Below are 23,258 nucleotides of genomic sequence, written 5' to 3' on the forward strand. Positions count from 1 at the left end.
GAAGATGTAAAAGAAATGAGTATTGAAGCCACATATTCGGATGAACAGCTTGGAGACACAAATTAGTTTCCCAGATGGAAAAAGTTACTAGAAGTTAATGACAAAGGCAAACTCAGTTTGGAAACATATGATAGTATATGGGCAGATAGAACTGGAGAAGTGCTTTTGTGCTTACACCGAAGTGGTGAATTTATTTGGATTCCTGGCAAGGCTGGCCCTTTCTTCCCCCCAAAAAATCACTGCTTTTGTGAGTCCTTCCATTTGTCTACTAAGCTAAAAGAAATTATCTCACTTCTTAAATACTGCTGAGGAATGTGAAGGATCTGAAGCTGCTGGCTTGAAGATAATTTACAGTAAGGATCTGGAAGCTTTCTGCCTTTATCTGCCCTGCCCATTACAAATTGTGAGAGAGAAAGAGGATTCTCCAAGTTGCCTTTAATTACAGTCAACAATGCTGTATTTGTTCTCTGTACAGAACGCTATCTTACAAGAGAAATGTCTTTTGATAATCTCTTATCAGAATTTGCCGGCAAGAAAAGTAGAGAAGAAAGCAGATACAACTTTTACAATATTCTGAATGTAGTTAGTTACTGGATGCAAACATTGTCTTTAGCTTTATTGATGTTTATATTAGTTGATAAAACATGAAAGGAGAATCCCATATGCAGGATGCAATAAGCGCTACACATCACAAGAGATTTTTTTTAAAAAAAAATTGTCTGTGAATTTTAGCAACATAAAATCTTAACATACTGCTTCTGATGCAAAATACCAATTTTTAGAAATGATTATATGCACATACTTTTTAGGGGAGAAAATGACATTTGTCAATAAGTTGGGTATATGAGGACTCAAGCAAACAATCTGCCCTTGGACCTTTTTTTTTTTTTTAAAAAAGGTCGTGTTTAACAAAATGATAGCTCATTATTCAATAGGATTAATGGAAGGCACCATCCTTGCTAGTAAGTTTAGTTTTCTGAATAGCCTCGTCTAAACCAGAGACTGGACTTCTACCATAAATAATGCACTGGTTTGGCATATGGCAGCAGCACTCCACTTTGAGGCAGCAAACACTATCGCTGTGTCTACAGTACTGATAAATCACAATTTTCCACAAAGACCCTGAAGTCAATAGTAATGGCAGAGTAGCATGTGGAAATTGGTGGACTTCACTGCTTGGCAGCCACAAACACTTACTGATGTTGCGAATTGTCAGTGTGCTTATTTTGCACACATTCATGCCTTAATTGAATTTTCAGACAGCACATTTTGCATTTCATTGTTTGACCCCACTGCCAACCTTTTCTGTCATCTAAACACCATCACATATCTGATGAAGTAGTATATAGTCCATTAAAGCTTATGCTATAATAAATTTGTCAATCTTTACAGTGCCGCTGTCATTTCTGCAGCAACAAACTAGCACGGCTACCCTTCTAAAAAGCACTTACACATTGGAGATTGCCACTGGGGAGAAGCAGCTTGGACCAGACCAGGAAGTGCAGACAATCTCATGATGCATTCTGCACAATGGTTGTCATACAAGCATGAATGGATGCTATCATTGATTCATGCTGGCCTCTGAATGAATCAGCAATCTAAATGACGAGGTTGTGACTTTGTATCTATGAAAGAAGCACTGCCATTAGTTCATGATTCCGTTAAGGCAAGAAAACTTATGTTACATTTAAGCTACATGAAACTGTTAGTATGGGAAAAGTGCTGTTGAACACTTTTGGAGATGTGGTATGGGAAAAGTGCCGTTGAACATAAGGAGATGCTGCCTCACCTTCATGCATGCAGAGAACAGCTACCCTCAGTGGCATAGCGTGGGGGGTGCAGGGGGGGCCGGCCGCACCGGGCGCAACATCTGGGAGTTAGGGTTAGGGGGCGCAAATTACTTGCCTTGCCCCGGGTGCTGACAACCCACGCTACGCCACTGGCTACCCTACTAGGTGCTGAATCCCCAGACTACTTAGTTTGGAGTGTAACAAACTGTGCCTCAGTTCTTTACACTGATTTTGGATCAGGAGACTTCATTCTGGCACCCTGGGCAAATAGGCCAGTGCAAATGTTTCAAAATGGGATGCAAGTTAGTACAGCAATATCCCAAAATGAAGTTCAACCAATAAAACAGAAATAAACACGTTTTACCTTAAATTAATACAAAGAATATGATAGTTTCCACCCCTATTATGAAACTGTATGTTTAAATAGGTTTACCTAAATACAAGAGTATTACTCATTCTGCATGTGCAAAATTGCATTTAGTGTCTTTTACAGGCATCAGACATATTTTTGTAAACACAACCAAGAGATTATTAGGCTGATGGTTCTTTTAAATGCAAAGTGGTCATTGTAGTGTTTTTGAACAGTCATTCTGGAGATGAGAGATCTGGAGAACTGGAAGCAATAACTGGAAAGCATCTTGGATGTAAGTGGTGCTGTTACAACCCTAATGAGGAAAGAAAATGTATGTTAATATTGCAGTGTATTTCATATTGCAGTGCCTTTCAACCCCAATTATCTTGAAATCAGTGCAGCCTGCTTCCCGCTTGGCGGGGAGATACATGCATTATGCACTGCCACAGGAAGCACATAATATGATGATGCCATAAACATGTCCACATGGGAAATCTAATCTGGATGACGCTCCAAAACACATGCACACAGTTATTTGAACATGTGTACATGTGTATGTGACATTACGTATTTGCTCAAGGAACACTGGCATTTGATGCAAAATAATTGGGTTGGTTTTCTTCTTCAAAAAAGAGTGTGAGGGAAATGCTATGGATGAAGACTGTGGTTTGTGGTTTGGGAAATTCCAACCATTTCTCCACAATGTCACAGTCCGAATCCAAATTCCTTTCCCAGAGCAAGTAATATCTGTAGAGAACACTTGTGGGCGCGACTCCCCACTCCCGTGGCCATTTCCGGGAAATGACAGAGGTCAATCTGGTTAATCCCTTCTCCCCCTGTGCCACAGCTCTGATACAAATCCCTACCCCACACTAGCAGGGGCATTTTGAAGAAGAAAAGTAGGCTGAGAGTGCTGTTCAACTAACTGTTACTCAGACTTGAGCTACTGAAATTAATGAACATGATAACCTAAGTTTCATTAATTTCAGTGTGGCTACTTTGAGTAACACTTAGTTGAATAAAGGGAAAGGGAAAGGGACCCCTGACCATTAGGTCCAGTCGTGGCCGACTCTGGGGTTGCAGCGCTCATCTCGCTTTATTGGCCGAGGGAGCTGGCGTACAGCTTCCGGGTCATGTGGCCAGAATGACTAAGCCGCTTCTGGCGAACCAGAGCAGCACACGGAAACACCGTTTACCTTCCTGCCGGAGCGGTACCTATTTATCTACTTGCACTTTGAGGTGTTTTCGAACTGCTAGGTTGGCAGGAGCAGGGACCGAGCAACGGGAGCTCACTCCATCGCGGGAATTCGAACCGCCGACCTTCTGATGGGCAAGTCCTAGGCTCTGTGGTTTAACCCACAGCACCAACCACGTCCCCACTTAGTTGAATACCACCCTTTAATTACTAGGAATGCTGCCCATCTGAATAATAAACTCCTGAGTTACAGACAGACAAAACAACAAAGCCTTCAAAACAGAGCACAGAAAGTAGGTATGAAGGATTGTCTAGAAAACTAGGCAAACCTACTCAAGAATTTGCAGATACATGTCCTACATTGTAAACACTCCTGCAGTTGACATAGTAGCTGGCTGATGGCCATTTCCTAGCAACAACCAATAGTGAATTACAGCCAGGGGAATACAATTTATAAATATAAAATGGAAACATTAGTTTGGCTCCGTTTGGATCTTCTGGCAATGGAAATGCCAGTTATCTGCCGTCTGAATTCTGAGAGTACAGTGCCAACATTTGTAGGGACCATAGATTTCTAGTGCAATCATGGTTTCACATGGAATTTCAAATTCCTTTGCGTACCACCCTGAAATTCATTTCTAGATGAAGATTGATTTATAAATTTTAACATGAATAAATAGGCGCAGCCTACTGAGAACCTTGTCTATGCAAGTTCCATTGAACTGAATGGCACGTCCTCCAGCACTCATCTTAGTTCAGAGATTATATTTAGTGATTTATGAGCAGCAGAAACTTTATTAAGGTTCAGAGTCTATTTCTAGGCTTTTTTTTTTTTGAATGGAAAGCAAAGCTACCTTACTGAACTAACTGTAAATTGTCCAGCAAGTTCTTTCCAATGCATTATGGTAAGAGGTAGGAAGAAGCGTTTCACCCGTGTCTTACAAATGTTCCTAGAAAACGCAGCACGGCTGTTATGGCTAAACTCTCACAGATGAGTGATTAAAGCACAATGGCACTGTTTATGAAATGGCACGGAATTACAGTGATAACCATTACTTTTTATGGTTCTTCATAGGGACATAAATGTATGCTAGCTTCATTTGAAAAAGACAGCAAAGTGGTTCCTTATGTAAAATAGCGGCACACTTACCTCTAATATTACGCTGTTGACCATTGGGTTAAGGACTTCGGCTTTTTTGTCACTCTGCTCAGATGAAAACACAGGCAAGGTTTAATGCTAGGGACACATCGAGAAAGTGGTAATAAAACATTTCTTTGCTTTAGTAATACATTTGTTTTGAAGAGTGAGATTCTGAAGGTGCTGGCTTACTGTATAAACAAAATATGCACATGTTCAGTGTCAAATGCAAAATACCATTTTCATTGATGCAAAAATACAGAAAGGGCAATTTTTAAAAAAACTAGACAAAAATATGCTAGAGGCTTTGTGAAGACAGTGGAACAAGTCGGAGGAATTCAGTCTTGCTTAAATCCTGGCGATATTCAGCAATCTCAACTGGTTTTCAACACAACCAACTTTCTTTGGATCCCAGAAAGCGAGCTGTATTTATTTTTCCAATGGTGAGGTTGTGGATAGAAATTGCTTCATCAGCCTCTTCCCCACTCTTCTTCTCTGGCCCACTGCTGGTAGTCTCCCTCCTTTAAATCCAGCAGTGGGGCAATAGTGTTCACCTGATGTCCTGATAGCTGAGTGGCTGCTGCTAACCAGGAAGGAGAGAGGCAAAACAGCAGGGAGGCTGATGTGATGAAAATGCACCAAGAGGAGCGTAGGATTAGCTCTGGTAGGACCGCTTCAATTTCCCTTCATTCGTACCCCATGCTACCCCAAACCAGCACCCACCACTATTCGAATCTTCACAATGGTTTCTTGTTCACTCCCAGATCCAGCACAAGTTCCTTGTCCTTACTTTCAAAAGATGTGGCCTCATCCTGTTGCTACCTCTTGTGCTGGGCACTGCCTTCTAGAACACCTACCTGGTGACATCTGCCTCCCTTCAAATCTACCTTGTCCATGATGGAACACCCTGTGGAATGCCATCCCATCAGATGTCAAGGAGATAAAGAACTACACAACTCTCTGAAGACATCTTAAGGCAGTCCTGATTCAGGAAGTTTTTAATGTTTGATGTTATATTAAGTTTTTATATGTGTTGGAAGCCGCCCAGAGTGGCTGGGGCAACCCAGCTGGATGGGCGGGGTATAAATAATAAGATTATTATTAAAATATTATTATAAAGTCTTATTTTTCATCCACTACTGAAACTAAGGCTAAATATGTGTGAATGGAACACATATTCTTTTCATTTACATTCCCACCAGTTCTTTCCCCCTTTATTTATTGTTTCCCCTAGTCAAATTTTAAGCCCCTCAGGGTTCAGATATATCTTTTTACCATTATTCTATAAAGCACCATGCACAGCAAGTGTTAAGCAAATATTATTATTATTACTACTGCTGCTGTTGTGATGATTATTACTAAAAATAATGCCAGCCCCAAAGAGATTGTAAAAAGAGATGGGGGGGGGGGAGCCCTGAAATAATAAAAACAACAATACTGTTTCAAAGTCAGTAATTAAAAAAACCAATACCCATCCCCTTGTTTATTTCAGCATATACAAGCCCCTGAAACATAAAGAAATGATTGCCTGTTAAACAATATTGATTTATATAATCAATAGTTAGTGCAAACACTGTGAAGGAGATCTATAGCGATAAAGAATAAAAATATTTATTGTTTCTCAATAACTGCTGTCTTGAAGTGAGAAGGACAGAGTTACAATGTGGTTATTAAATGACTGCATTGTTTAGCAGTTGTGTGGAGATGCTATTAATCTGGGGAGCCTCATCTGCTCTAAATCTACATAATGACTAGTTTATATGGTCCTCTTGCAGCTATTCCTTGGCCTTGCTATCTGACTTAAAATTAGTTCAGTAAGAGCAATCACATCTGTAAACAACCACCGCTAAAAGTTTTGGCCTCAGTTGTATACAAGGCCTTCCCTACCATTGGGCAATGTGAGGTGGCCACCTCAAGCAGCAAATGCTGGGGATCAGGGAGTGGTGGTGAGATGTTGAAGGACAGAGGAGTGTTTGCCATGTGAACTACCCACCACCTTCTAAGCCAGCCTTCTGCTCTCAGATGCAGTAAATGCTGCTGCCCCATTGCCAGGGTTGAAGTACTATAGCTGCAACTCTGGTTGCTATATACAGGTGAAACTCAAAAAATTAGAATATCGTGGAAAAGTTCATTCATTTCAGTAATTCAACTTAAAAGGTGAAACTAATATATGAGATAGACTCATGACATGCAAAGTGAGATATGTAAAGCCTTTATTTGTTATCATTGTGATGATCATGGCGTACAGCTGATGAAAACCCCAAATAAACCAACTCAGAAAATTAGAATATTCAATGAAATCAGCAAAACAAAGACTGCAAATAGAGCAATATTGGACCGCTGAGAAGTAGAATCATGCATATGTACTCAGTACTTGGTTTGGGCCCCTTTTGCATCAATTACTGCCTCAATGCGGTGTGGCATGGATGCTATCAGCCTGCAGCCTTCAGCTCTTCTGCATTGCTTGGTCTCATGCCTCTCATCTTTCTCTTGGCAATGCCCCATAGATTCTCTATGGGGTTCAGGTCAGTCGAGTTTGCTGGCCAACCAAGCACAGTAATCCCATAGGCATTGAACCAGGTATTGGTACTTTTGGCAGTGTGGGCAGGTGCCAAAGTCCTGCTGGAAAATGAAGTCAGCATCCCCATAAAGCTCGTCTGTGGAAGGAAGCTTGAAGTGCTCCAAAATCTCATGGGAGACGGCTGCGTTGACCCTGGACTTAATGAAGCACAGTGGACCAACACCAGCTGATGACACGGCTCCCCAAATCAACACAGACTGTGGAAACTTCACACTGGACTTCAAGCATCTGGCATTGTTTGCCTCCCCATTCTTCCTCCAGACTCTGGGTCCTTGGCTTCCAAATGAGATGTAAAAACTGCTCTCATCAGAAAAGAGATTTGGGGAGCCATGTCATCAGCTGGTGTTGGTCCACTGTGCTTGGACAATGGGGCAGCAGCTTTTACTGCTTTTCCACGATATTCTAATTTTTCGAGTTTCACTTGTATGGAATAGGAGAGATGCCATTCTGTCCTTTGCAGTCCCAGCTGTATGTCTGGTTATGAATGTGGTAACGGCATTAATTTCAACGTGACCAAGGTGGATCTCTACTCACTTTGCATTAAAATTCAAATACTGATATCTCAGTACAAAATATATGTACACCTGTAAAATGTGCATCACTTGGTGTCTTTCAGAGGGCTAGTAAACATACGCTCTAACTAGAGAGGAAATTTCACATTAAAAGGCACATTCACATCAGAAAGAAGTTGCCCAACTTCCAGGGCTAAAGCTTTTGCTGCTCAGCACCAACTTCCAGTCTGGTAGCATAGCTATATATGGACTTGTTTGCTATGAACACATAGCAAGTCAGAGCTGAATCTCTTTTAAATTATGTGCTTAAATCAAGCAAAACTGTTGAAGTGCAGAGGCACCAAGGTCAAAACTAAAAGTCATGTAAGATGCCTAGTTCTGAAGTTGGATCAGATTAATATTTCACGCTGGATTTTTGGGTTTGATATAAATATTTATCAAGACTGCCTCGGAGAAATATGATAAAACACGGGGAGAAAATGCAGAAATAGACAAATTCCTGTAACTTGCCACCAGCATCAATTATTCAGAGTGAAAGCAATATGATTAAATTATGTTATTTTAAAAGAAACTCTGAAAAGATGCTTGCTGATGCAAGGAAGATGAAAATGGCTCACAGGAGTCTTGTTTAAAATTCCACCATCAAACAAAAATGAAGCATGTTGAAATTCTGCACTGGAATTACTATTTTTTAAATAAAAGTTTCCCTGCTTCGCTTTTCATCTTTTTGAGAGATGGTCCCTTTCAAGCACTAATATGTTTGAAATCGTGTTGATAGTCCAGACTTGATCTATCTTTAGTTGCAGTCTTGGAAGTTTGCATTTCTCAGGGTCCGTTCCCGCCCCCCCCCCGCCCGGTTCCAGAAGAACCTGCTCTTTTTTCAATCCACTCCCTGGGCTCACCTTCTCGTCTTGTCCCATAATATCTATCACAATCTAGGGCTCATTCACACTTCACTTGCCCAGCACCTAGAGACCACAGAAAATGAAGACCTAGAACTTGGGCAAAAATAGTAGAGGACATAGTTAAAATAGATCCCCAAATATTTTTATGCTTATGGCTCTGTGGTGAAATTCAATAATCAATGGAAATAGGATTTCTGTGTACCTACTTTGTGGTTCTCTCACTCAACCAAGGAATAAGACTTCAAGACAAAGTGACTTGTAAATAAATAAAAATGCATAATAACTTACCCCAACTGAAGTTAAGAAATCAGCAAAATTTTTCGACAGGGAAGAAACTTCATTACACATTGTACTTGTTAAACTGTTAAAGAAACAAAGGAAATATCACTAATACATTTATTTCACTACAGCACAGATGAATTAACTGCTACTGCTGTAATCAATATATGCACCACGTTACATCTCTATAAGAGTATTGTACTGTCAAGGGCATACCAACATAAGCATGTTTATTGCTACTGAAACAATAGCGGTAATAGCAACATCATTTATGCAGTAGGAGAAATGTTATATTGAGTGTAAAAGACTGAAAATTTCTGCAATGGTACACAAGAGTTGCTTGCAGAAACTTCCAGATGCAATCCCTGCAATCTCCAGATAGGACTGGGAAACATCCCTGTCTGAAACTCTGGTGATTCACTGCCAGTCACTCTAGACCAGGGTTTTCCAAACTTGGGTCTCCAGCTGTTTTTGGACTACAACTCCCATCATCCTTGGCTAGCAAGGCCAGTGGTCATTGGTGATGGGAATTGTAGTCCAAAAACAGCTGGAGACCCAAGTTTGGGAAACACTGCTCTAGACAACACTTAGCTAAACACACACACACACACTGGTTTAACTTGGTACAAGGCCGTTTCCTTTGTTCTTAGATTTGAAATGAATGGCAGCTGTAATGAATATAGGGGTTGCTCATGCGTAAGTTGCCGCCACTCCTGGCTATGTTGCCTTGTTAAACCTTTTCTGTCTGGACAGCCCTTCACTTCGTGGCTGCCTCAGTCGCTAGCAGAATCCGTCAGTGGGCGTTTCTTAAACCTTTTCCAGCATAAAAACTGTTTGACGCCAAGTCTCCTCCTACTCTCCCTGCGCGGAAGTCTTCTGTGTAGGGAGGGTGTGGGTAGCGGAGGACCTGTGCTCTCCCCGCTGGTGTCCGGTGAAGAGTCCTGGAGCCCTCTCGCCGATTCCCCCATCTGCCCCCCTTTATCCCTGGTGTTGCGCTGATTTCCTTCCCCATCTGCGGAGCTGCCTCTCTCCCTGCTGGGTCCTTCTCCAGCATCACTTGGGAGCCTTCCCTCCGCCTCTAGCTCCGATGTCAGTTCCCTGACAGCAGCTTATGTAAGAAGGCATTCTAGGGGCATTCTCATACTGCTATGACAATGCAAGGATGTAGATAAATAGACACTACTGCGACGGGAAGGTAAACAGAGTTTTCGTGTGCTCTGGATTCCATCATCCCATAGTCACCTTGGACTGGATTTAACCATCTAGTACACTGAAAAGCGAAACTCTTTGAAGGAGGTTAGAAGAGCCTCTTAACAGAATTTTGAGCATCTAAGCAATTTCAGTTCCTAGGATTCTATTAGGTTTCCTGGTCAATCTAAAGATACTCTTTTGAGTATCTTCCCTGATGAGACTAATAAATCTATTACCAAATGGGTGGCAAAAACAGCTGAATGTTGCCACATCTCTGTCCTGATATGATTGTTAGTTTCTAGATTGTTGGTGTTAATAATTAACAATTGATTCATTTCATGATGTGATTTGGTATTTTATAGTTTTTATACTTTCTATTACCGTATTTTTCGCCCTCTAGGACGCACTTTCCCCCCTCCAAAAATGAAGGGGAAATGTGTGTGCGTCCTATGGGGTGAATGCAGACTTTCGCTGAAGCCTGAAGAGCGAGAGGGCTCAGTGCGCACCGACCCCTCTCGCTCTCCAGGCTTCGTGCAGCTCTCGGCAAAGCGCAGGAGCCCGGCGCTGGGCTACCACGGCTTGCAGAGAGTTGCCTGCATGCTGAAGCCTGGGCGCGCTGAACTCAGCACGCCCAGACTTCGCGCAGTTCTTGGCAAGGCGCGGGAGCCCGGCGCTGGGCTCCCACGGCTTGCGGAGAGTTGCCTGTTCTGGGGGCTGGGGGGGAAATAATATTTTTTTCCTTTATTCCCCCCCCCCAAAAAAAAAACTAGGTGCGCCTTATGGGACAGTGCGTCCTATAGGGCGAAAAATACGGTGGTTACTACTTTCTAACAAACACTTGATTAATTCCTAGGATTGTTTGTATTTCCTGACATCTGGCAGATCCAAGGACTTGGGTACGTGATTCAGAGATGTGCTGCACCAGCAGAAATGTGTTTAAAATAGGATTTTCCACCTGCAGCACCTGCAAAACTCCTCCACTGATGATACAGTAGTGGAAGTATTCTTGCAGCAGAAAGACAAAACAATACTGATTGTCATCTTCTGCAAGGAGCATCATTCAATAAGCACTGCACACACATTGAAAGAATCAGAATGACAATATATTCACTTTGTTAGAACTTTTGCTTGATCCAAGGCAGGCTTCTCAACTTCTTGTCCATGAAGGATTAATTCTGCTAATTTGTGGAGCTGTTCGATACAACGGGCTGTTACCTCAGCAAGGCTTTCAATAGACAACATGTAAATTTCCTGGAAAGAAAAACAAAAGGCTCAGGATGATGAATTGCATTGTTCAACGAAGAAAAGGAGGAGGAGAGAAGGTAGTGGTGGGAAATACCATTGGAAAGGTGAAGTCAGATCCTACCTTGGTTTGCAGAATTTCCACGTGTATGCATTTTAGAAAGGTCCAACTACCACTGTTCGGTGCAGCCTTCCCTAACCTGGTGCCCTCCAGAAGTTTTGGACTACTACTTCATTGACCCCAGTCAGAACAGCTTGTAGGACCTGTAGTCCAAAACATCTGGAAGGGACATTTCAAACGGATCTGCATGTGCCTTGCAATATGAATATGCACAGGACACACACCCCTTATCTGTATGTGCATTAAGTCTGCTATGTGCATGAATCTTCCTTGCTGATTTGTGGAAAACGTATTTTAATCCCAATTACTTAAGTCCATAATAGGCACAGTATTTCAAGCGAAATGTGATGCATGTGACCCAGCTGATTTGAAATCATATTCAGATGGGACAGAGACAGTTTTCATTCCTGGAAATAGTCAAACTATGTATCACACAGATACAACTTAATCAGCTCAAGTCAGTACTATGGTTACTTATGTGTAATAACAAAATATGATGATAGGCAGACAAACTGAAATCTGCTCACCTCTACAGTTTTGTTCTTTGTTTCTTCTGTGTCTCCAGATTCACCTGTTTGAGGCTTTTCTTCACCTTCTTGGTTCGCTTCATCTACTTTCGTTTTCTCTTCTCTGTTCTCTTCCATTTTTTCTGTAGATTCGGGGAGTCTAGCTTCTTCCAGGTAATCATAAGCTTTCTTTCTAGCCTGCAAAAGAATCAGAACAAAAGAGAATCTAGCATGAAGAATGACATGCTCTTTCAATATGCATTAGAATGACATATTTTGAGTACTGTGTGAAAGAGGCTGCCTGATTTTTTTCACTGGCCAAAACCGTCTCATGGAAGCATGAAACTACGGCATCCATTGTTTTAGCAGTGCATGAATATTTCTGCAAGTGTTTGTACAAGCATTTGCAGAACAATGCTAGTGGCTATTTTCCTTCCTTCATTGTTTTGAACATCTTTCACATTCCCAAACGTCTCACCATTCTTGCCCGATTTCACCCCTTGTTATGACCTGCATAATTTTGAATAAAGAATTTGGGTTTGCTTGACTTAGGCTTTTTGGGCCTCAAACATTAGCAGCTTTATGTCACATTCTGAAGAAACAGCCTATAAGGATTCACAAACTTGAAATGTGCAATTAATATCTCTTTTTCTAATAAATCCTATTTTCTGAATGTGAACAATATGTGGACATATTAATTACAGTGCAGGCAGATAACCTCTTTTTCCAATTATGATTGGTTTAACTCATAATTCTTCATTACAACTCTCTCTGCTTACAGCCACCACTTTACCAAAGCTGCAATTGCACTACTGCTCTGCCTCCTAGTGTGCTACACTAGCTATTTAAAACTAGTATGCTCCCTGTGTTGGTGAAGAAGGGCAGAATCCTTTTCCCCCCAAAGGCAAACGAAGTCACCCACCTTGTTAAGTTTGTCAGGAGTGGCAGCAACATGTAATTCAAAGAGCAATTCTGTAAGCATGGTCACAAACTCATCTCCCGCATCTGCTGCAAAAGTAAAAAGGAAACAAGAAAAAACGACCCTTGAAATATTTTGATAGTTATATTCTGTTCCCAAAAAACATGAATCCTATTTTTTTTTTATAAAGGCATTTCTTCTTACTCTCTTCCTTAAATCTTAGCAAATAAGTAAGTTTCCTCATCACATTATTCTACCTTCTAAGCCATTCTTCAATAGATGTAGTTTCCACTTTCCACTTGGAAGCAATTTCAGTTCTTGTCGTAAGTAACAGATTGGTTACCAGTTTTCTATTTTCCTGTCTTACAACATTTCTGATATAGCTTTATATAGAGAGAGTGGCACCAACCCAGCTATAAGCATGAGGCATTGGCTTCTTAACTGTCAGGTGCTGCTCGCGCTGGGGAATAAATGGCTGCCCCAAGGCCCCCGAGATGATGTGAAAGCCCTTGAGATGACTTCTCAGTAGCAAATGAGGGGAGCACTTGCCAGTTAAGAAGCACTGCCTCGCGCCTGACATGGGGGTTGGGCAACATCAGAATGTGCCTAGACCTAACCCATCAGTGAGTTGCTGCTGATCTGATCTATAATTCCTAGTTTTGCTATTCCTAACCCTAGAGACTGCTAATAGTGGGTACACTCTTCTACTAAGGTATGCATGTGTAAGTCTCTTTGATTTTGTGCCGCATATATTCTTTATGATAATGTTTTGCCCTTTTTGAGTGGTTTTTTTAAAACAATCAGGTGGTATATGTTTTATGAAACAAACAAATAAATATTGACTTGGACACCAGTATCTTCAGTGGGAAGGTTTTTCAGAAACGTCACTTTGAGGTTTGGGTCATTCATAACTGATCTAATTGTTTTTAATTAAACATGTAGATTCCTTTATCATGCATGTGCTGCACTGACAATTCTGCAGCTACCTTTCTTTCCTTCGTTGTCTTCATTTTCTGACTCTTCTGGAAGAAAGATTGCTTTAATAGCAATTAAAGCATCTTTTGTTTTTTCCAATTCCTCTCCTTCAAGGGATGTTAAATATGATTGTATCTAAAAGAAGAATAACTAGATAAATAAATAAACACACACACATACACGGGCCTGAGCATTTCAGTGTATCTGCAGCACATAATGTGCAAGAAAAATGGAGCAAGACAGTTTCAGTGTCCTGTTGCACCTGTCAGCCCTATTCTGCGCTGAAAAACATTTTGTACCATACATCCAACTGCGTCTACATCATCCATGCCATTGGCCAACCTAAACTGCTGCACTAATACAACACTGTGGGACTGTCTTCAATGGCAACGTGATGCCGACTGTAGCATTACACAGCATAGTGCTGGAGTAATGGAACATGAGAAGGAGTTAATTTCCTTCATGAGCGTAAATCAACCTATGGATGAGCTAATCACAGGTACAAGGTCCGCCAAGCCAGTTACTATGGTAACGGCTCAGTGCCCTGACTATATCTGTAAGTAACGCATTTCAGCTCAGTAGTCTGCAGTTATTCTATCTGTCTGTTAGTCAGTGTTACTGGTCCAGTGTTGTGTCTTGAATTGCTGAACTTATTTAGAGCAATAGAAATGCTTTGTACTTGTATGTATCTATATCTGCAAAAGCCTACAAGCTGCATATATCTACATCCAAAAATGTTTTACTTATTTATTGGGAGCAATGAGCACAGCTGTTAGAAATATAGGGGGAATGGGGTGTTGGTGGCTGTGGGGCACAATGTACCAGAGATGGTGTAGAAATTTCAAATATTGTAAGGCACCCTGAGCCTGCAGGCTAGGACAGGGTATCAATTCAAATGACTACATAAATAAGTGCAAACTGTTGCTCCTAAGGAGCTTGCTAGAGATAGGGTTTCAATCTTACGGGGAGATATTCTTGAGAAATCTGTCCCAGAAAGCATTCCTGTTATCTTGATTTATAAAGTCAACATACTGTACCTTGGCTTCACTTTCATTAGACAGAATTTCTAGAGCTTCCAGATGAGACAGACCCTGAAACTCATCAAACAGCAGCCCATAATGTGCCGTCCTTTCAAATGTCACTTGCTGGGCCAGCCTCTGCTTCTCTTTCTCTTTGGCTTCTCGCAACAGCTGTGGAAATATAGATCATAGCTGCTGGTTAATTGGTTGCATGGCAGATTTGACAAATTTTATCACCTTCAGTCCCAGCTCCTCTGGGCAATAAGAATAAAAATTGGAGTTAGATCTTACCAGCAGAGGTAAAATGCTTCATTGTATTACAACAGGTCTAATAAAACATTTTAAACAGTATTCTCTGTACGAGTTTTGCAATTAGTGGTGATTATAGCTTGCTTCTTCTTGTTGCTTTTTTTTTTTTTAAGGGACTTGCACTTTTTTTTTGTCTGCGATTTTGCTTTCTGGTAGTTAAACTGCAGATTATTCTAGCTGTCTCTCTAGTGGATTTTGGTTTCTGTTCTTTTTTTTGAAGGGTCTGTCTGCTTGGGACAGTTGACTTTGGAGAGCAAAAATTCCAACCCTTACCCCAACTTAACAGCTGCTTACTACACTGCTTCTCTTTGTAGCCCATTCTCAGTATAATACACAACTGCATCATCATCAGAAGCTAGTTTGACACTTTGGGACTAAATTCTTTGATCATATTTTGTAACATTGATTTGGAACAGCAGCAGGTACCCTCCCAACTAAAAACTCTGTTTATTTCAGCAGTTAGTTAGCTCTTGATTTTATGACGAAACATTGTTAGAATAGCTCAAAAACTATTTTGACATTGAATCAAAACACCATACAGTGGTACCTCGGGTTATATACGCTTCAGGTTACAGACGCTTCAGGTTACATATGCTTCAGGTTACAGACTCCGCTAACCCAGAAATAGTACCTCGGGTTAAGAACTTTGCTTCAGGATGAGAACAGAAATTGTGCTCCGGCGGCGCGGCAGCAGCAGGAGGCCCCATTAGCTAAAGTGGTGCTTCAGGTTAAGAACAGTTTCAGGTTAAGAACGGACCTCTGGAATGAATTAAGTATGTAACCAGAGGTACTACTGTATTTAAAAATACTTATTTATTTATTTCATTTTTATTTATTAGATTTCTTCAAAAGGTCTCAGGGCAGTTCACAAAATAAAAATATGAGATAAGAACACAAATAAACAGTTAAAAAACAGCAACAAAGCAACAAATCTACCATGAATTACTAAATGAAGCATGATTATAACATGCTGCATGGTCGTTCTTGAAAAAGATGCTTCACCGAAGAACACAGCAAAGTAATGCCACTGAGGAAGCAAGACATGAAACTGTGTATTACATGCAAACCCCTGAAAACATACAGTGGGTCTCCATACCAGTTTTGGATATCACAGGAGACATCTATCACTTTGACTGGTGTGGAAAGTTCAAATATGACAGATAGTAATATATATTGCAACCCCTTGTGTTCACACAGTGAGCTATTGCTGGGGGAGAGGAGGTCAGATAAAAGCAAAGCTGGATGGCAGCATGATGAAGAAAACATGGCGTGTTCAACACTGTTCTGGGTGAATTCCTGCCTGGCATACTTTGGTAGGTATTATTTATTACATTTGTTCGTTGTCCCAAGCAACAGCTTCTAGGCGATGCATAAATATACAGGTGTAAACAGGGCAACAGAACCTGCGCAGATTTCCCCTCTCCTCAAATGGGAGGTTTCTTCTTTTCTTAAGAGTTTAAAGGTAGCTGCACTGGTTTGTTACGTAATTTATGAACAATAGTTTAGCTGACCTCCGTGGAATCATAGAACTGTAGAGCTGGAAGGTACCCTGAGGATCATCTAGTCCAACCCCCTAAGAAAACTTGTGTGAAAATTTGCCACATAGAAGATAGCCTATTAAGCAACTTCACTCATTCATACTGATGGTGAATAACCCTCTGGAGGTTTTTAAGCAGAGGTTGGATGGCCATCTGTCATGGGTGCTTTAGTTGAGATTCCTGCATTGCAGGGGGCTGGACTAGATGACCGATAGGATCCCTTCCAACTCTACAATTCTATGATTTTATGTGGCTCTTCGAAACTCCAAGAGCCTTCCTCTAAAAATCAAAATCACAGTCGTCGTAATTGTCTACACCACTTTCTAACACTGCAATATTATCAAAATAGACTTATTTCACCTGGGATAAGGAAACAGTTCGTTCCATCAATGTTTTGGTTTTTTTAAATCCAGGATCACTTTCTGCAAGGACGTTCATAGTTTTCTTGCCAATGAACTCCAAAGCATCAAGGCCACCAGTTAAGACGCTCTTGCCCTGCATGAAACAGAGAAGAAATAATCTTATTTATGGACACCTTAAACACAATTATACGTAAGTAAGCAAATCCCATTAATTTTAACGGCTTTTGCTCCTAAATAAGTTTGCTTTGTGTTCCAAATACCTTTTAAGTATGTAGCTATAAAGCTATATAGGAACACTGAATCCGCAGCTCATAACTGCTCAACCCTCTGCTTTTTCTCCCCTTGCAAATAGCAGGATTTATGACTTCATTAGTCATCTCTCATATTGAATATGGATTCCAGGTGAAAAAGTACCAGCTAAACACATTACGTTAAATAAAAGAAAAGCATTCTGTGGAATAAAATAGAACAAGGGAGCACTAACACAGGCATGAAAAAATTATTAATATAATTTTTGTTATAGGCAGCGGCTCGTTTTTTGTTCTCCGGTGAGAAGATCAGTAATGGAAAATAAACTTATTTGAAAGACAGCTTGCTTTCCATGACTGATCATCCCTTTCAATGCACAGGGGAGCTTTGGCCATTTTATTGGGTGACATCTTAGCTCACGTGAGACAATAGTGAGACCCATCAGAGCTGACTAATGTTTCACTTGAACAGAGGGTACACCCGAGAACCTTTCCCCCTTCCTGAGAATCCTCTGCCATGATGTGGTGAGGCTGCATGGCAGAAAACATGATGTGGAAAGAAATTCCCTGAAGGCAAAATGTGTTAGGGAAAGCAGTGGGGAGTAAATATAGGCATTTAAATTTCCATCTTTAAATAACGTATTTTTCGCCCTATAGGACGCACTTAGTTTTTTGGGGGGAAATAAAGGGGGAAAAAAATATTCCCCCCCTCCCAGCTGCGGCTTCAGCGCGCCAGGCAGCAGGCTGCTATCTGCAGCCTAGGGAGCCCTGCGGGAACTCCCGCAGGCTCCCCAGGCTTGCGGATATCTGCCTGAAGTGCGGGGCGCTCTGCTTCAGCGCGCCCCGCGCTCCGGGCAGCAGGCTGCTATCCGAAGCCTAGGGAGCCCTGCGGGAACTCCCGCGGGCTCCCCAGGCTTGCTAATAGCTTCCTGAAGCCTGGAGAGCGAGAGGGGTCGGTGCGCACCGACCCCTCTCGCTCTCCAAGCTTCAGCGAAAGCCTGCATTCGCCCCATAGGATGCACACAGATTTCCCCTTCATTTTTGGAGGGGAAGAAGTGCGTCCTATAGGGCGAAAAATACGGTAATATTCACTGGATCACACAAGGTTCTGCAAGATATCTCCAAAGCAAGCAAGCAAGCAAGCAAGCAAGCAAACAAACAAATCCATAGCACTTGAGAGGGAAGAGGCAATAGATGCCATCTTTGATTTTGACGGATTGGCAGCACTAAGCGTTTGGTCTGTTCACACAGAGCCAGCTTTTGTTTGGCCAATTCTGCAAGCAAGCAGACTTTGTATAATAAATTGCTTGCACTGCCCTAAGGCTGTCTTTGTTTGAGGCTCAGATGATCAATCCCATGCCTTGCATACATATAGCCTGACAAGGTGTTATAGAAACATCTGCATTATTCACAGATATGACAGCTTCTATTGCTATCAATATGGTTTGGGAGTTTGTGAATCTCTGAAGCATTTATAACACATAGTCAGTCAAAACAAAGCTCTAGCATCTGCTACTTTGGATAAGAGACTCAGATCAGGCCGAGTCCAGCTGCTTTTGGCTTTGGATATGAAACTCCAAAGTCGTCCGCAGGGTAGATTAGGGAGCTTGATGTGTCCCACAAGGGGGGGGGGGAGAGAGAACTGCCTAACAGGATTTTTTTTTTTTTGCTTTGAAGTTGGCATATCCTGCCCATAAAGCCCATGGTGTTACATTTTTTAAAATAAAAAAACAAGCAGGAAGAGTCAATTTCTAGGCACGCAGATTCTCAAGGCTGTACACACCACTTTTTGGTGAGCTGCCCATTCTATCCCTGAAGATATTAAGAGATACTTGGAATAGATTGGATTTTCATTAGGGTATGACAATCATTCATGCCATCATGGTATGCCAGGTTTCCAGGAACTTAAAATTTTCTGCCAAGTTCTCACTTATAAAATCATGCTACAGACCCTTATGAGAAAAGCTGTCTTACATTGAAATGGTATCAACTCTTTTAGGATATAAATAAGTTCTACTTCAAATCTTTCCTTCTCCATCACAGTATATTTTTTAAAGAGAGAGACTGGGTGGCATAATTGGAAGATGACAAGTAATAATAAGCAGATCATATTCTGAACTCTGGAAACATAGAACATTGTTCAGCATCATCATTCCACAGTAGGGTACCAGTCTACGGTTGAATCAAAATATTTCCCTCCAAATACCTGAACTCTGGATGTAGAGTGGGAAAGATCTCAATACTGAAACCAAATACAATGCAAATTACAGCAGCTTAATGTTTTGCTAGTGTTATGCCCTACGTACACATGTGAGGTATAATTATGGAGAAGCTTGTAAGAAATAAATACATTATAGGTTGGATCCAGCTAAGATCTACTCAAGAGTAATTAATGGACCTAATCTAGCTATGGCTGTTCATTTCAGCAGATCTCCTCTGAGTAGGACTAGAATCGGCTACAATCCTATATTTGCCAAAGGCAATCCAATCTAATCCAAAAGAATTATCTCCAAAACATATACTGAAAAACATATTAAATTGTGAGTTTTGCAGGTAACACTTTTGGACAGAATTTTAAAATACTGGATCACTTTGAAAAATATATTGTATATATCATACTTTTTCCATAGTGTGTTTTCTTGGGCCTCCTTAATTGTAGTTTTGAACAAAAAACCCTTTCTATAACAAGTACACTCCTTTCCCCTCTTTTTGAAACTAGAATTGCTTACGGTGTTCTGTACGGCACTACTGATGGTTGAAAACATTCCACGTGATGCAGAAGGAGATGAAGGCAAAGGTGTGTTCTCTGAAGAACTGTCCTGTGTGGTCTCGTCCATGTCTTCAAGAAAGAAGAAGAAAGGCCAAATGAAAATAATGCCGGTATGTGACCTCAAACTTCAAGTTTGTACTAGGTTAAAACAATAGTATTGTGTTCCTATTAAGAATATTTTGCCAAGGCAAGGTATGTTTATCACCTGGGATGGGGCTTTCTGCTGGGTCAGAAGGATGTACATCTTCTGACGTTCCCGGGACATGAATTCTGAGAGTGGCTGCTTTTTCCTTAACTGCTGTTAGCCCATGGCCTGCAATGACACAATTATTTCATATACAACAGTTCTGCAAAATGAGCTAAATAACCCAGTTAAAAGGAGAATTTTAACTAAAGTAAATAAAAGGCTAAGATTTTAGGATAAATTGAATGTGGGACTATATAAAACCAGCCCTAAAGGATCTACAGTGACTTCCAGTACATTTCTGAGCACAATTCAAAGTGTTGATGTTGACCTTTGAAGCCCTAACGGCCTTGGCCCTATATACCTGAAGAAGCATCTCCACCTCCATCGTTCAGCCTGGACACTGAGGTCCAGCCCCGATAGTCTTCTGATGGTTCCCTCACTGCAAGCTGTGAAACTACAGGGAACCAGGCAGAGGGGGTGCTCGGTGGTGGTACCCGCTCTGTGGAATACTCTCATATCAGATGTCAAACAGATAAACAACTAGTTGACTTTTAGAAGACAAGCAAAGGCAGCTCTGTTCAGAGAAGTTTTTAACGGTGGATGCTTTATTGTGTTTTTAATGTTTTGTTGGCAACCGTCCAGAGAGGTTGGGGCAACCCAGTCAGATGGGGAGCATGTAAATAATAAAGCTACTTGTTGTTGTTGTTGTTGTGTCATGCTGGTATAGAATTATTCCTGTTTGGCCAGTCATACATATAGATAGAAGAACATAAATCAATGCTAGGATTTATTGGGGGCACAATCCATCCAAATGTCAGCACTTTTAAAGCAACTTAAGAATACTTACTCGCAAGTAAACTGAGTAAATACACACGGGATCGTGTTGCCCACTGCATTGTCTTTAACTGGAGAGCGTTAAGTTTGACTTCGCTAGTTCACTCCCTTTATTGCTATCAACAAGATGTGGTTAATTGAGTGGAGTTTATAAATCAAAATATAAGTAAGCATTTTATGAGGAACTGCCATGGTGGTAAAATAGATTGTTATTGGTTTGGAACAAACTATTTATATTTTTACGCTTCAGCGAAATCCAATTAGAACAAGATGCAATAAAGGGCTAGGAATATGGATGAGAAGAAAGGTTCCGGTAATGCTTCAAGGTTTTGCGATCACTAGCGAAAATACTCATGAGATGTACCAATGAATTCAATAATAACTATCCACCAAACATCATTCCATTACATAAGATATTGCAACATTATAAAACAGAACTGCTGAGAAATTGCACCTAAGGGTAAAAACATATATTGGGGTGGGGGGATGACGACTCAAAGGAGCCAAACTGAGAAGTCAGTTTAGAAGCAGAATTTTACCTTGCTGACTGCTTGAAAGAAACATGTTTACCAATTTGCTTTACACTATGCTAGGCAGGGGTTTAGCTCAGATACTATGCTCACTTACAAGTTGGTCCCACCTCGAATCATAGTGCCACATTCTGCCAGCAAAATACTTTTTAAAACTCCCACTGGCATTAATGGAGAATCCCAAATGTCTGTGCAGGAGCAGCCAATCAGAGCACTTGGAGGAATATAGAAGCCTCAGCAAGGATGCTTAACGAAGGTTTGCAAACTGCTGCTGGTTGTGTTTTAACTGTGAAGACATCTGAACCATTGTCGGAGGGAAGCTCTGGAAATTGTGGCTATCATGGGTTACTTGCTGTCCTCCTAAACTGGACCATGGGGTGCTTCATGTGCTGGAGGAAGTATGGATTAGTTCCATCATAATCATAGCATCCTTGTAGCTAGGAACTGACAATCTCTTATTTGCATGGGTACTAATGGAGTATCGCCATCATTGCCAATGTGTTACACTGGCACCAGAAAGTCAATCTACAATGGGGCTGGGTGTTATGCACTGAAACCATGATCCCTGGCAGGCAAGCATTTTTGGTCTGCTCACAAGAATGTGACTGAAAGTGCCTCTTCTGTCTTGCTTCTCCCAGTCAAACAAAGCAATTACAAGATTTTTGAAAGTATTTATTTTGGTAGCTATGTTACTAGTTTATAAAGGAGAGTAAAACTTTTTTTAAAATCTTACCATAGCAGCTCCATGGTCCAGCTTAAACTACAACACACCTAGATGGCAGTTGCTATGCTGCTGGTTAGCAGACTCTGAAATCCACCTTAGACCAGGTTGCAACCCTCCAATGGGTCATGATTCACCAATCGAAGACCAAATATTTAGATGGCAAGTACATTAGATCACCAACAGAGCAACCCACTGCTTCAGGTTTCTATGTTTAAAAGACGATGCTTGCCTCACACAGCAATCCTAAATGTCTGTGTTGCAGAATTTATGAGATCTGCAGTTTTCCTACGTGCTAGTATAATGTCATGCTTCATGACGACTAGTGGGACAGCTTTTGAGGGCTGATGAAGTGCTTAAGTAATTAAATTGTGGAGGCAGAGGCCCACAGTTCAAAACTGCTCTCTAAAAAGAGCTCACAAAGTGGCCTTAGGCAAGCCACTGGATGCATTTGGACAATCATTTTTCACCTTAATAAGCCAAGATATAAACTCACATGCAACTGCTGCAGTCCTCCCTTTACACAAGTCAGGAAGTCTTAGTAAACTACTTTCCTTTTGGGTCTGTACTGGAAAACAATGGGTAATGGTTTCTGAACAAATTAGGATATGAAGCCTTGACTTAAAATTGGCTTAATATCCTGGCATGTTTGGAAAACTATAGCAATTCTGGAAGGATTGTGGGTGCCCACCACCGCAACACAGATGTGCGACATCACATGCAAACTTGGCCTACAGCTGATTTTGGGCAATTCCCTCTTCCCACCGCACCCCATCGCTCCTCATCACATGCTCTTCAGAAGGGGCCACTGGCCCTCTAGAGACTTTTCTGGAAGCAGGCGAATCCCATTCAGGTTTAGTTCTTCCACTCAATAACCAAGCAATATACTGCAATATACTGCTATTTCTGAGGAGTAGTCTTACTAATCCAAGTTATCTTTGCTGTGTACATGAACCTAATTAAGAACCTACCCTCAAAAGATAAAACAGATTGGATTTCTTTTCTAATGTGCATCACTTCAGAGTCATTGACAT

The 23,258-nt window shown here is 41.2% G+C and overlaps 1 protein-coding gene and 1 long non-coding RNA gene across 6 annotated transcripts in view; both read right to left on the reverse strand.

The window, feature by feature from the left end:
• Window positions 1-23,258, reverse strand: part of LOC310686438 — a 425,293-nt gene that overhangs the window by 296,406 nt on the left and 105,629 nt on the right. The window lies entirely within an intron of this gene.
• The window catches only part of FAM114A1 (family with sequence similarity 114 member A1), a gene marked incomplete at its 5' end in the record, with an annotated part of 50,381 nt that continues 29,065 nt past the window's right edge, over window positions 1,943-23,258 (reverse strand). For 4 of the 5 annotated variants that reach the window (XM_083459962.1, XM_083459966.1, XM_083459965.1 and 1 more), the window contains 11 exons: window positions 1,943-2,455; window positions 4,488-4,541; window positions 8,762-8,834; window positions 11,055-11,194; window positions 11,834-12,010; window positions 12,735-12,820; window positions 13,718-13,841; window positions 14,744-14,896; window positions 16,933-17,067; window positions 19,912-20,021; window positions 20,158-20,265. In XM_083459962.1, coding sequence (XP_083316088.1) covers window positions 2,354-2,455; window positions 4,488-4,541; window positions 8,762-8,834; window positions 11,055-11,194; window positions 11,834-12,010; window positions 12,735-12,820; window positions 13,718-13,841; window positions 14,744-14,896; window positions 16,933-17,067; window positions 19,912-20,021; window positions 20,158-20,265 — 1,262 coding nt within the window. In that variant the 3' untranslated portion in view covers window positions 1,943-2,353. The remainder of the gene's footprint in view (window positions 2,456-4,487; window positions 4,542-8,761; window positions 8,835-11,054; window positions 11,195-11,833; window positions 12,011-12,734; window positions 12,821-13,717; window positions 13,842-14,743; window positions 14,897-16,932; window positions 17,068-19,911; window positions 20,022-20,157; window positions 20,266-23,258) is intronic. The other variant, XM_083459963.1, reaches the window with a different exon arrangement.

This window comes from Podarcis liolepis, assembly GCF_965112155.1.
Source record: "Podarcis liolepis genome assembly, chromosome: 9".
Classification (NCBI taxonomy): Eukaryota; Metazoa; Chordata; class Lepidosauria; order Squamata; family Lacertidae; genus Podarcis; species Podarcis liolepis.